The following is a 14,985-nucleotide window of genomic DNA, read 5'->3' on the forward strand; positions in this document are numbered from 1 at the left end:
CGTGTCTCACCACTCAAATCCTACACTGTCCCTTTAAATAAAGGCCACGTCTGTATGGTCATGTTTTTACCTGAAGCTGTAGCCAGCAATGTGGAGTTTTGAGCCATCGCCAGGACGGCACCCGACTGCCCACAGAACATCCCCCACATCTCCAGGCCTCCCAGCAGTCCCTTCTCTTCATCTTTTTTCTTCCAGACCCTCACACGCTTGTCACTTCCTCCAGACAGCAGCATCGCGGGTTCGGTCTGCCCGGGGTCCAGAACGACCCACATCAGGCTCAGGATGGACACGTCGAGGTCCGTGGAGTCCCAGACCTTCTTCCCTACGATTGAAAATTACAATTGTTACAGTCATTTTGTGCAATTTTTATACAGAAATAGAGGTGTGTTCAAGATCTAAGTGCATGAGTCACCTCAATATAACCAGTAGGTTATGTGCTGTGTGTCCATCTCCATTTGCATCGTACTCTTCTCACTGTTTTATGGCTTTGCTCTTGTGTTTTATGTCCTTGACATATTGCTACAAGTGTTTTTAGGAGGATCCCTCATGGCTGGCTTTATGTTTATGAATTGAAAAATGTAATGTAACTTCACTGAGGTTAGTCTCCTGTCAGTCTCCTGGACTTTTGGGGGAAACTGTCATTTCCTCATCGGGTAAGTGAATAATTCACGAAGTAAAGTTTGTTTTATTATATTTGAAAAGCACCCTTCCTCAGCAGCACTATGTTAAGATAAAAGACAGAAGCAAGACAGAAAATATGGACATAATATAAGTGTAAGAAATATAAAGAGCTTTATATATAGCCTGGGAAGTGTTGGTCCTGGAGAAATATTTAAGAATTAATAGACTAAACCTATACAGACTAAAAACATTATTTTCTTTTAGACATCAATATAAATATATATATATATATATATACTAGAGCGTATATATATATATATATATATATATATGTATATTTGCCCATTTGCTCAGATTGGTGTTGATTCCAGTGATCCAATCTAAAAAAAACAGACCCGTGTCGAGACTGAAGAGCCTGATGCCGTCGCCGTGGTAACCCACAGCAGCATATTCTCCATTCACAGCCACGCACAGAGCAGCCGGCTCCGGCGTCACAGACTTCCATTTCTTCAGAGGAGGCTCGTAGTCGCACTGAAGCAGAAAAACGAGAGGATGGATTTTAAAGAGAGGAAGAACAATTTTAATAAATATATTCTTTATTTTTCACCGAAATAGCAATTTGTTGTTTTGATCTTACGTGACTATTTTTAAACGTAGTGACTGAACGTCCGAGTCCTCCTGACCAGAGCTGGAGCTGTTTTACAGAAGAGCAAAAACACAAAAAGGAGTTCGAATAGCTATTTAGATAAGTGACAACGGAAATAATAATCCTATATTTTATTTATTTAACCAGGAAATGCCTCTGAGATTAAAAATCTCCTTTACAAGAGTGTCCTGGCCAAGACAGCAGCAGCAGCACGTCACACAAAGTTTATACAATACAACATAAAACATAAAACAGTGACAGACAATATATAAAACGAAAAACTAAATCACAGCATGAATAAAACCAAAACTAAGTCTCAAGCCAACACAACCCAGCTCACACAGGAGCACATACCGCCGTCATATAAAACATCGACAGCTAGATGAATTTCCCTCCAATATTTTCAATCTATTTTTTAAAAAAACCTAAGGAGACCGGCTCCCGGAGACCCAGGTCTGTCTGCAGCAAATTCCAAGCCGCAGGAGCAGCAAACTTAAAACCTCTTTTCCCCATTTCCAAACGGACGTGAGGGACGGAGAGCAAGAGGCCTTGAGCAGAGGTCACAGAGCGAAGATGGTAGCTTCCAGGGTTTTTCAGCTGAATTAGCGTCCAAAGATACGATGGAAGTACGTGGAGAATAGCTTTATAAATAAGGACATGCCAATGATTTTGTCTCCGGATGGACAGAGGAGTCCAACCAACCCTCGCATACAGGGAGCAATGGTGAGTCAGAGCCTTAAGATTCGTGATGAACCTCAATGCTCCATGGTAGACAGTATCTAAGGAGTGGAGACATTGAGAAGATGCATGCATATATAAGACATCACCATAATCAATCACAGGCATAAAAGTAGCAGCAACAAGTCTCTTTTTAGCATTAAAAGAAAAGCAAGACTTATTTCGAAATAGAAACCCAGCCTCACTTTCAACTTCTTAACAAGTTGCTGAATATGAGGTTTAAAAGAGAGAGTCATCAATCAAGAATCCCAGGTATTTATATGATGATACAGACTCAATCACATTGCCCTGAAATGAAATCATAGCTGGAAGGTTTAATGGCTTTGTTTTTGAGTTTGTAAACATCATCAACTTCGTTTTATCAGGATTCAACAATAATTTCAACACATTAAAAGAGTGTTGCACAGTATCGAAGGCTGTTTGTAAGTGTAAGAGAGCCTGATGCTGTGTAGGAGCAGAGGAAATGACAGTATCGTCTGCATAAAAGTGAAAATTGGCATTTGGCACATTTTGACCGATACTGTTAATATAAATTGTGAATAAAAGTGGTCCAAGGACTGAACCCTGTGGCACACCTTTTATTATATCAAGAGAACTCGAGGTGATGCCTTCAGCCTGTACACACTGTGATCGGTTTGATAAATAATTTTCAAACCAACAGACAGTATGTTTTGACAGTCCAATAGTAAGAAGTCTCTGCTTCATTACTGCATGATCGACAGTGTCGAAAGCCTTGGACAAATCAATAAAAAGGGCTGCACAGTGTTGTTTATTGTCCAAAGATTCAATAAAATCATTTACTATCTTTAACGCTGCTGTGGTTGTACTATGTTTTTTTCTAAAACCTGATTGATAGACAGATAAAATATTGTTTATGATTAAAAACTCCTTAAGTTGCTCACTCACAAGGGATTCTAGTGTCTTAGCTAAAACAGACAGTTTGGAGATAGGCCTGTAATTATTTAAAAGTGTGGGGTCTCCTCCTTTTAACAGGGGGAGAACAAAGGCAGACTTCCATATAAGGGGAATTTCGTTTGAAAGTAAGGAAAGATTAAAAATATATGTTAAAGGGGGTGCAATGAAATCAGCAGCTAACTTTAAAAAAAAAAAAAAAAAAAAGATGTATGAAGATGTATGAGAAATTTAATGTTAAAGAAAGATAATGTTGCCCAAAATGCACATAAAAGGAAAGAAAGGGTGCCGGTGTACTTTTTCTGCATTGAGCTTCAGTTGGATGCAGCATTCTAGTTAAAAAATGTTTTATTTTTTTATTAATCTCTTGATGTCTTCTACAAGTTAGTGAATTTTATTTTTTAAACTAATGTAATCAATCAAACCGAGGAGAACATATATTACAGTCTTACACTTGTGGAAATTGTTTTCGCTGTGGCCGTTTTTTTTAAGGCAACAAATTGCAGTTGTGTAGTAATTAAGTCAGTGAAGTAATTATATTATTACAATCCAAGCCACTCAAGCCTGCAGAGTTACATTTATGGTTCAGGATGTGCAGATCATTCTCATTCTCCCACCGTGTGATCGGAGCCGGCGCTCAGCAGCATGCTCCCTCCATCCAGGAAGGTAAGGGCCTCCGTGGCTCCGCAGTGAGCCTGGAAACATCCCACGCAGGTGGAGGTGGGCACCGACCACACCCTGACCTCTCCGGACAGAGAGCCGGAGCAGAGCATGGAGGAGGACGGAGAGAAGGAGAGACTGCGCACCGAGTGCTGGTGACCGGTCAGGGACTGAGGGAACGGACAGAAGAGGAACAGAGGTTGTTTAAAAAAAAACATGTTGGACGCATTTAATACTAATAATGATAAAATACCATGAATACCCGTCTACTTCTGGATGAATAATACACCACCTTAATATCTCACTTAAAGGATTAGGAAACTAAACAATCAAGTCTCATTTAAGAATTTAGCATCACACACACACCAACATTGTCTCAGAATTATATATTTTTTAATTCTGATTCAGCAGGACCAGAGTTAGTCCTTTATTCCCACACATTTCTCCTCCTTTGCCAAGCCCTGGTGCCTACATTACCCACAATGCAACTCAACCACTGCAATATTGGCTGGAAGTTAATGTGTGCTATAACAGTGATGGATTTATAGAGTGCTGCAGGTATAAAACCCAGAAGTTACTGCTGGTTTCCTCGTCTCAAAGTCAATGTGTGTGTTTTTTTTTAAATGGGGTTTTGGTTAGATGCCTAAAATAAGACCTGTGGTTGTCGTTATCAGATTGTACACAGCTCCATCTGGAGCCACTAAAGGTTTTTATTCAACTTTTGATATGCAGTGGAGTTCTGCTTTAAAGTGTCAATCTTAAAATGTTGTTTATTTCAAAAATATTCCATTTAAATATTTGAAGTAGTGGGCATTAAACTGACTTGACGACTAACTTTAACCACTCACAGTTAGCGGGGTATTCTGGAGCCAGTTCCACATAATCACGGTCCCATTCCAGCAACCAGCAGCCAGCAGGTGGCCCTCGGGGTCAAAGGTCACGCAGTTCAGAGGACTGTCGCTGAGAAGGGCGGCCACCTCGTTGACTTTAGCCGAGGACCAAACCTTGAAAGTAGAACAAAATTCAGTCAGCATAATATAATTAGATCATTTTGACAATTTAAATGCACAATTAAATCACAGATTTTACAGCTTAAATGTGATTCGTTTGAAACGAACTTTCAGCGTGAAATCCAAGGACACGGTTGCGAGGTGCTTCCCGTCTGCAGTGATGTCGCTGGCTGTGATCACGTTAGTGTGGCCCTCAATCAGAGCAGTCCTGCAAGGAGGAGCAACACAAGTCAACCCAAACATCTGAAGATCGGCCCGGTTTCGAGACGCGGAGCAATCCTCTCACCTGCAGCCGTTGGCGACGTCCCAGATCTCTATGCGCCCGTCGAAGGACGTGGTGGCGAGACGTCCGTCCTTGAGGAAGACGCAGCTCGAGATGCCGTCGCAGCTGCTCACCAACGACTTCACTTCCTGTTCACAGCCGGGAGAAGAGGTTCATATGTCGTAACGGAGACGTATCCAGATTCCAGAGTAAAGAGTCTCGTCGATTCGGTGAACGTAAACTGTTTTAATGTTGTTTCTATCTTTCACTTCTTATCTTTTATTCTGTATTATTTTATTGTAAGGTGACCTTGGGTGACTTAAAAGGTGCCTCCAAATTAAATGTATTATTATATTGGCACTTCTGTGGCGTTTTCATCTCAACGTGCATGTTTTTCATAGAACATGGCTTATTGACATTTAGTGTTTAGGTGTACTCATCAATTTCTGCAGGAATCAGATTTTTTTTAAACTTTTAAAAATCATACATAAACCTTGAAGCGGGCTAGAGAAGCACAATATCACCAGCTAGATTTCAAAGCGTCACTGTGACAGTCGTGTGACGGCAGAACAGGAGAGATAAGGTCAGTAAATCTGATCGCTGAGGTGATCCACGTGGATTTCATCGGAATCGGGTTACTACATATTTGCTGTGCTTTCCCGTGCGTGTGTAAATTTACAGAATGTGAACGGACAATGAGTAATGTGTCAGCAAACACGCGATTGGACAGGATTGCTACGCTAAAATAAGAAAAACCACGAATCTTGTACCTCTCCGGTCTGGGTGTTGATGAAATGAAGTGTCCCCTGTCCGGTGCCGACCACCATCAGCTCTTCATCCGAGCTCCCGACCAAACAGGTCGGTGACGAGGAGAAGGTCGACACCAGCTCGCTGCGAGGAAACACACGAGACCCTCAGAGCATTCCTTTACATCAGGGGTGTCAAACTCATTTTCACCGTGGGCCACATCAATATCACGGCTGCCTCTTAAAGGGCCGGTGGTAACTTTATAAACTCCTCAAACATATTGTTAAACAGCTCTCTTTGCATTTGATTATTGTTTATTTGAGTGTACAAATATTGTACATAAAAAATGTCTCTAATATTATAACATAAATCCATTTAATTTGAAACCTTCAAAATAAAAGCGCAGGATATTTTTTCTTTAATTTATTTAAGAAAAGGAGACCATGCGTCTTTCAGGCCGTCAGGGACCACATCAAAAGATGTGACGGGCCGGATTCGGCCCGCGGGCCATGTGTTTGACACCTGTGCTTTAAAGGTTAAAGCGACAAAAAACTGAAGAAGACTGAAAAGAAAAAAGCTTAAAAAAGGGATAAAACCATATTTTTGAATAAATAATTCTCAATGACGAATAGAAGACGTGCATTAAATGCCTCCCCTAAAATCCAGCAACCGCATTACAGAGGCTCCTCTTACCTGCTTTCCTGGAGACTGCTGTCATTGTTTAGCCACTCGACCACCCGGGTCGCTCCCTTTCCCATCAGGCCTTGCGCCCAGGTGTGAGCAGAGGTCTCAGAGGGCTCGTTCAGGGCCTCCTGAATGAACAGAGCCGGCCAGGAGGAGAGGAGGGGGCCGTGCCGCCGCAGGAAGCTCCGGCAGTCATCCAGCCGAGCCCGACTGCCGACTGAAGAGCACAGAGAGAAACGTGACTGATGGAGGAATAAAACAGACTCTGCAAGAATGTGTGCGAGTGATTGTTAAGCACTTACATGAGCGTGCAGACGTATTCTTGTCGTCTACAAGGAGAGGCCACATTACACAAGTTTAGCCACGAGTAAACCTGCCCATGTAAACAATTTTAAAGTCATCCGTCGTACAATATTCATCCGGCGTGCTCACCGTACAAGCTGTAGGTCTCCTTGAGGTGGTGCAGGAGGCCGTGGCGCACGTTCGCATACAGGAAGTAGTAGCTGGAGAGCAGAGAGTGAAGCATCTCCAGCTGGCCACTTTGAATCTGACCAAAGACAAATAAATAAAAAAAGACAGTTAAAATCTAGCTTGAATATCAGAATCAGCTTTATTGGCCATGTACATGTGCACATGCATGTAATTTAACTCTGGACACACACACACACAACAAATAAACAGGATAAATATACAAAAAGACATTGAAGACAACAGAATAGCAACATGTTTGTACAATATAAAAACCACAACAGTGACGATGAATTGGGGATGTTAGTGCAATATCAAAAGAAACTGGAGAAACAACGAGCCAATTGTGCTGAAATTGAGCATTTTATTTGGCTCCAAGTGCTATTAAAAAACACTAACACTGACAAATACTTCAAACAATGTTTTTGCGCACCATAAAGTCATAATGACGTATTGAAAATGATCTAAACTGAGGAGGGAGGAGAAAGTAAGAGCAGGTAGGCAGGATGAACTGAAACCTGAGTCCTACCTGACGGAGGTCTACGACTGGAGCTTGTCATGAGTGCAGGTGAGCGTCAGTCTGCACGATGTCTGATTGCATCTTATTTACTTTCTCATCTGCTAAAGAAGTTTTTTTTCTCCAAAAACCGACTGATGACAGAGTTTATTAGTGAGTACGTAAACAGAGCTGGTTCCCTGGATGGCAAGTCCTGTCTCTGCTGCTCATGTGGTAAAGCTCTTGTGTTTTGAGTGGGGATGGATGATGACTCACCAGGTTGGAGGGCAGGTGCATCACCGAGTTGGCCTCACAGTGAAGAAAGGTGTCCGTGCCCTGCGGGTCGGCCAGCGCCCACAGATGAGCTGCGTAAAGAGACGGGGCGGCGATATGATGCCAAGTCCAATATAATAAATACATTGACTAATGCGCATACTGTGTGAAAACTGTGTGTACTTTACCTGCCAGTATGAGGTGAGCTCTGGTTCTGTGGCTTTCTGATGGGAGGATAAAGTCCTCGAAGGCCTTCCTCACCTCCGGATGGGTGAGAGCCAGCATGTCGTCAGTGGTGTTGCAATGAGACGGACCAATCAGGCTGCAGATAAGGATCCACAGGGTTAATATCACTATATTTCAAACTAGCCTGAAATAACAATGGAATTGTAATGATTATGTGTATTTATTGCGATTGCAAATCACAGTACATGAACGTAAAGGATTAAAAAACAGACAGCAAGGTGCAACAAAAAAAAAATGTTCACAAGCTGATACGATGACATCATCTCAGAGATTCATTTTCACAAGCAACCAAAGTAGAGTAGGGAGAGAGCGTTGCCACAGGTTACGGCAGCGTCTGTCCTACCCGACGTCTCTTTCGGTGTTTTTAAAAATAGATTGAAAGAATTGGAGGAAGGTTCATCTGGTCGTAGATGTTTTTTGACAGAGGTATGTGCTCCTGTGTGAATTGGGATATGATGACTTGAGTCTTAGTTTTACTCATGCTGGGATCTAAAAAAGTTTATTTTTTTCTTGTGTGTCACTGTTTTACGTTGCATGCAAGAAACTTTGTTTAATGTGCTACTGCTCGCCAGGACACTCTTGTGAAAGGAGATTTTTAATCTTAATGAGGCTATTCCTGGTTAAATAAAAAATTCAAATAAAATAAAATAAAATGGTATAGATACCTTTGCAGACTCTGCGCTATCCGGGTGAAAGTTGCCATGGGCACGCGTCCCTTGGGCTTCCTGAACAGAAGCAGCACTTCCTGCCACGAGAACCGTCCATCCCGCGAGGATAAGTCGTTGCATGTGTTCAGCACAGAGTACAAGTCTCTCTCCCTCAGGCCTGATGATCAAGGAGGGGGAGAACAATAAATGCTGAGGCGACCAAAAAAAAAAAGTAAATGACCACTTAGGTTGTAATATCCCTTTAAATATTATTACCGGTGGAGCTGAGGGTGAGTGCCGCCAGAGCCCAGCGGAGTCCCGGCAGGCCTCTGTACTCGAAGCACAGTCGGTCCAGGCTGTGCTGCACCAGCTGGCCCAGAGACTGAGGCAAGCCCTGCAGGCTCTCCTTCAACTAAGACACACAGACAGAGGACGGGTGATGATCATGCACCGAGTTGGGTCGTTCTAACCGTTCAAGAATTTAGATTTTTTGTTTGTTTTTTACAGCCCTATTTAATACATTTAGAGAGTTATTCTTGTTTGAAAAGGCTGGTTTCAACAGGTAAAACAGGACAGACGTTGATTTCTATTTGTTTCTGAAACCCTTTTTTACCTTCATGCATCCCTTCCTGAGTGAATTGGCCCTGTCATCAGTATTTCACACAGCTGCTAGCAATTTAAGAAGGTTTTATGTAAGCAGCCACCCAACCCGATCTTTGCAAACAGTGGAAATCAACAGTGGAAAAACAAAGTGTGAGTGTCTTAAAAAAAAGTGTTATTGCACCTTATCAAAGGTGGCAAAGTTCCTCAGGTCTTCACAGGCCAGGTGGAGGTAGAGAGGACTCACTGCTCCCTTCTTCATTATCAGCGTCTGGAGCTGGACGGATTAAAAGAGCGTGGGGGCGAACTGTTGAGCAAGGCAGCCTGGTGCACAGATGCAGAATGTGGACCCTGTGATGTCTAGTGGGCCAAACACATGAGAGGAACCTGGTTGTTGAAGGCAGAGTCACTGAGTTTCTTCCCGAGGGAGTCCAGTCCCTTCTGAACGATCTCCTTCCGGTCGGGCATGGTGAGCGGTCCCAGGGCAAACAGCACGGTGCTTTTCTTCTTGGCCAGGGTTTGGAGCAGCGCCGCTTTGGATATGATGCTCACGACCAAACAAACACCCTGACGAGAAGAACACAAATACACACAATCTGAGTTTTACTGGAGCTGGAAAACCCAGAAACTCAACCACAGATAATTTAAAAAAATCAGAATCTCTTTTATTGGCCAAGTATGGGCAAGCAAAGTCCAAGGAATTCTGTTGTTAGCATTTCATATTTAAATTACTTGTTCGGAACAATGACAATAAAGCAACACAAACTTTTAAAAAAGGTCAATAATACATGTTTTGTTACCCTGTTAGAAATATTAGAACGACGAAGAGACTGGAGACATGACAAATACGCCATGCTGACACGCTTATAAAATAATTTGAAGGTATGAAATGAGAAGTTGCCGAGGATCAAAGGAGGATCCCACGAACAACACTGGGGGAAATGGACTGTATACAAGGAAAAGATGAGTAATGCTCTCAGCTGACCGGAAAAGAATATCAAAAATTGATTTATGACCCCCTAATTATTTACTATATATTTTCTACTGGTGGTCTGTCTATTCTTTATTTGTATTTACATTATTATATTTTTATTATTCTTTTCTATTTTATTTAAGTTTTTCTTTTTGTCATTTACAATGTTTTGACGCGTTCTTTTTTGTTCAGTGAAATTGACAAAAATCTGTTCTATCTATGTGAATTTAGTGATATTAACGGCACCTTTACAAATCCTCACTAGAAAGTGATTATTTCCGGTCCATGTAACTGACCTGTGGCAACTCCTGTGGGATCCAATCACAGCTGAGCTGACCTCTGCCATCTTGGAGAAGATCCACCCCATCAATGAGCAGCACCAGAGGTTTTGTCTTCTTCACGCCACTCAAGTTGGAGTGAAATTCTAACAGCAGATCTCTGCAATTAAAAAACAATTAAAAAGAAAAAGGGAGCAGCCGTCAGTGAGTCGACAACATGAAGCACCGGCAAGTTATTTAAAAAAGGACAATAAAAAAAATCGAGCTACTTGTAAGAACGGGGAAGGGGCGATGCCACCCGAGTCCCTTTCATCTCTCTCAGACATTGGACGAGGAATCGCAGCAGGTTCTCCACCGAGTGTGCCGATTGGCTGGCAGCTGTGGAGTAGGAGATGACATCGCAGGCGAGTTTTTTCCTGGACTTTGCTCCGGTCCTGAGGCTGTCTGCTAGAGCAGCCTGAGAGAGAGAGAGAGACAGACATCATTACACTATCAGGTGATATTGAGAGGAAAAATGTAAAAAACATGGGAGTCTGAGTGATGATATTCAGTGTAGCTCCTATATTTAAAGATTTTAGAGAACAAGCAAGTCTCCTTGTGGCGTTTCTTTTATTCTATTTTCATGATAGTTCATGACAGAAGAATAGAAGTAGAATACAATTAAATAAATGTACCATGAAGACCGTTTTCCCCTCTCCGGCTCCGCCCTCCACCACCATCAGCCCTCCTTTGCTCTGGGCCTGCTCCGCTATCTCCACGGCCCCAGACAGCAGCTTGGCCCGGCCGAAGAACTGCCTCCGCAGCGCCTCCTGGTGGACCTCCTGCTCCGTCACGTCGGACAAAACCTCGACATCGACCTCCTCCTGCGGCATGGAGAAGAGTTTACGGTTTACGGGACATGTGGTCCAATTTATCGAGGAAGTCTGAAATGATACCAATCAATAATTTAGGCAACTGTTCAGAAAATATATATATTTTTTTTTTATAGCATAGTATTAAGTATAATTTTAAGAACTTGTACAGTATTTTTCTTTTACGGTATTTTATACTTGACCTTAACCTTAGTTAAAATATTATACTTTTTACTAATCTCTTTTCAGATTGAGCTTTTACAGACCAAACATATGGACCTCTTTATAAAAGATGCATTATAATATATATATATTTATTTCTCTCTCACTATACATATATATATGTAGAAATATATATACAGAATATATTTACATATTTACACAGATATATATACATGTAGAAATATATATATACATATATATATATATATATAGAAATATAGATATTTACATATACAGGACTGTCTCAGAAAATTAGAATATTGTGATAAAGTTCTTTATTTTCTGTAATACAATTAAAAAAACAAAAATGTCATGCATTCTGGATTCATTACAAATCAACTGAAATATTGCAAGCCTTTTATTCTTTTAATATTGCTGATTATGGTTTACAGCTTAAGAAAACTCTAAAATCCTATCTCATAAAATTTGAATATTTCCTCAGACCAAGTAAAAAAAAAGATTTATAACAGCAAAAAAAAATCAAACATTTGAAAATGTGTTTCCAGGTGTTTCGAGTTAATTAGACGATTCAAGTGATTTGTTTAATACCCTACTAGTATACTTTTTCATGATATTCTAATATTTAGAGATAGGATATTTGAGTTTTCTTAAGCTGTAAGCCATAATCTGCAATATTAAAAGAATAAAAGGCTTGCAATATTTCAGTTGATTTGTAATGAATCCAGAATGCATGACATTTTTGTTTTTTTAATTGCATTACAGAAAATAAAGAACTTTATCACAATATTCTAATTTTCTGAGACAGTCCTGTATATATATATATACATACATGTAGAAATAGATATATATATATGTTCAACAGTAGCAATTATTAAGAAGCTCTACTTAAAGTACCACTTATATAATTTACACATCTTTAATAATGAGCCAATAATATAAAAATATAATACTTCCACGGATCATTTTGCATAATAAAGTACATTTGATACTTTGAGTATATTTTTGTTGGCATTTCTTCCTTTACTTATTAAGTACTTCTTCCACCACTATTTAATATCGGGTTTCACAAAATGAGAAAAGAAGCATGAAAATACCACATTGTGTTGTATAAATGACGAAGAATTGAATGAATGGCCAAAGTGACTGACTTCCACAAACAGCCTGACGACAGCCGTCCACAGGTCCTCCAGCACGGCCTTGCCGAAGCCCTCCAGGTGCTTCAGGTGTGGCTTCCCCTCCACAACGCCGCCCCACTCACACGAGTAACTATGACAGGGAGACAGTTTTAAAAATATATTTATTTCAGTTGATCCTGAAAAAAACACAAATACGGCCTTCAAAATAAAAGTCATAAATATTCCCAAAAAGGTATATTGATCTATTGTTTTAATGCAACAGCGTCAGTGCAGATGACAGATGTTACTCACTTTTCAGTGACCTTGACTTTACTGGCCTGGATCCGTCTCTTCAGAGACGCCATTTTAGACTCCGCCTCCTTTGATTCAGAGACAAAGTCAGATTTCCAAGCCACCGGAACTGATCTGAGAAGAATCCATTTTTAAAAAATTAAAACACGTTGATTTCCAGAAATCGGTAAAGTATGACAACACTGAAAACCACTTGATGAAAACAAATATTTTACAAAGAAATCTACATCCCACGACTCATTTGTTCAAACTGTAAATGCGTGAAGAGAACGGTTTCGACCAGTGGTGATGTGTGAACGTCAGCGTGGATTACTTGTTGATGATTGGGTCTCGGAAGTAGCAGAACATGCGCTGCTGCGCGCTTTCGGGGTAAAGAGCCTGGAACTGACGGATCTCCATCTCTGTGATGGACAGGCCCGCTGGGGCCGACGCCAGCTGCACACAGAGAAATAAATCAGGCTTTCTTTTCATAGTTTTTTAAAGAATATTTTAACTTCAAAGTCACGTATATAAACAGACACCACTCTCTTTCACTTTAAATTATTTGAAAAGGATTTTAAAAATAAATATCTAAAAATAATAATATGAGAAACAATAACGTGATGGTTAGTCATCGCTGACATTTCTATATTTAAATAATAATTTTAAATTTATGTACAAAACTTCGTTTTCTCTTCCTGTTTTCCTGTAAATAGTCTTAATTTCCCCAGAGACAGCTAAGCGTATAATCTAGACACAGATGGTCCCAATATTCTGTAGCCAAAATATTGCGCAATAACTATTTACATTATAATGATGAAGGTAAAACAAAAAGTGTGTCTATTGACGATATAAAGATACAAATAATCTACTTTTAGGTTGTTTTGTTATTGTCATAAGTGTAAACAACAAATAAAACTCATGGGAAAATTGTGAAGTATGAGGAGATAATCAATTATTAGTTTAATGTTATTTTTCTGGACTTAGTTTTTTAATCAGAATTTGAGTAAAGCAGCAGTACTTTGTTTAATATATTTACACGGCGCACATGCACAGCTCCCAGCTTACCCAGCTGTGCTGCGGCAGGTCAGGGAGGACCGGTTTAGGGGGCACCATGCCGTACCGCTCCCCCAGGATCCCCACCATCATCTGGCTGCGACACACCTCCGTCAGGCACAGCTCGGCGGCCCGGGCCGACTCCTCCTCCGTCACGCCCCAACGCAGCTCCACCTCCTGCAGGTAGAGGCAGTGCGAGGCGGCGCGGCGCCGGAGCTCCGGGAACACGGCGCGCACCAAGACGTCGCGCTCAGAATGCATGTCTCTGAAGGTGGAGGAGATGAAGACGCGTACGCCTCGCCACCTGACGACGGAGGAGAGGAGTGGGTGGTGAAGTAGAAAGGAAAAGGAAATGTCTCCCGGTCTTCAATGTCAAGCAGCAAACAAGTCAAGTTTACTTCTTTGCATCAAAATGAGATTACCTGGATTTGGGGCTGGCTGGTATTGGGACGACACTGTTTGTGGCCAGAGGGCCTTTAGCGCCCTCTGGTGGCGGGGGGACCTTGTACACTTTGTCTAAATGCTCCACATGGTCCAGCAGCCTGGATGATCCTCGCTCCGCCACAAACCTGGTCACAACGGGAAAGAAACAGTTCAATATTATAGAAAATACAGGTTATTCTCTTTCTCAAATTGAAAAGATAAAAAAAGGACATAATCCCCCTCCCAGAATGTCTAAAACTAAATAATTAAAATGTGTGTAAAAAGGACAATTTGACGTTTTACCTGGGGTTTATTTGCCAGACTATCTGAAAATAATGACTTCCTGGTCATTTTCCCATTTCAGTTTTTGCACAGATTAAACAAACAGGATAAGTTGGTTAATAGTTATTTAGTGAGCTTTAGAGGTCTTAGCTAACAGACAGATACGAGAGGGGTTTGGGGTGAGAACATTTCGACCTACCACTGTAATTACATCATAACCAGAAAGTTAGGAGTTTGCTTTTAGGAGCCGGTGGGTTTTACGTTTATAAAAATCCTCTAAATCCTTTTTTTTTTGGAGTCTTAAAATGAGCACCCAGACATTTTACCTCAGCATTTGGTCACTGAAGCCAGCGAGCTTCACACAGTTCCTGTCAGAGACGAACTCTGTCTCTCTACAAGTAGACAGAACAACAATACATCCATCAGAGTTAGAAACAGGAAGCAGAAACCAGCTGAATTGAGTTTGTCGTCTACATTTTTGTGCATTTTTGCAAAGAGGTACATAAAAAATAAAAAAAGGACC

General features: G+C 41.0%; 1 protein-coding gene across 1 annotated transcript in view; it reads right to left on the reverse strand.

The window, feature by feature from the left end:
* The window catches only part of tep1 (telomerase-associated protein 1), a 34,628-nt gene that overhangs the window by 9,848 nt on the left and 9,795 nt on the right, over positions 1–14,985 (reverse strand). The window contains 26 exon segments of the mRNA XM_056420622.1: positions 71–322; positions 1,017–1,152; positions 1,259–1,315; positions 3,535–3,747; positions 4,426–4,581; positions 4,696–4,795; positions 4,874–4,998; positions 5,620–5,740; positions 6,290–6,497; positions 6,583–6,609; positions 6,713–6,827; positions 7,521–7,609; positions 7,706–7,839; positions 8,429–8,588; positions 8,687–8,822; positions 9,195–9,287; positions 9,398–9,577; positions 10,280–10,421; positions 10,531–10,718; positions 10,936–11,124; positions 12,444–12,561; positions 12,723–12,836; positions 13,036–13,157; positions 13,770–14,061; positions 14,180–14,326; positions 14,789–14,854. Of these exon segments, the coding sequence (XP_056276597.1) occupies positions 71–322; positions 1,017–1,152; positions 1,259–1,315; positions 3,535–3,747; positions 4,426–4,581; positions 4,696–4,795; positions 4,874–4,998; positions 5,620–5,740; positions 6,290–6,497; positions 6,583–6,609; positions 6,713–6,827; positions 7,521–7,609; positions 7,706–7,839; positions 8,429–8,588; positions 8,687–8,822; positions 9,195–9,287; positions 9,398–9,577; positions 10,280–10,421; positions 10,531–10,718; positions 10,936–11,124; positions 12,444–12,561; positions 12,723–12,836; positions 13,036–13,157; positions 13,770–14,061; positions 14,180–14,326; positions 14,789–14,854 (3,680 nt within the window).

This window comes from Pseudoliparis swirei, chromosome 8 (genome assembly GCF_029220125.1).
Source record: "Pseudoliparis swirei isolate HS2019 ecotype Mariana Trench chromosome 8, NWPU_hadal_v1, whole genome shotgun sequence".
NCBI classification, from domain to species: Eukaryota; Metazoa; Chordata; class Actinopteri; order Perciformes; family Liparidae; genus Pseudoliparis; species Pseudoliparis swirei.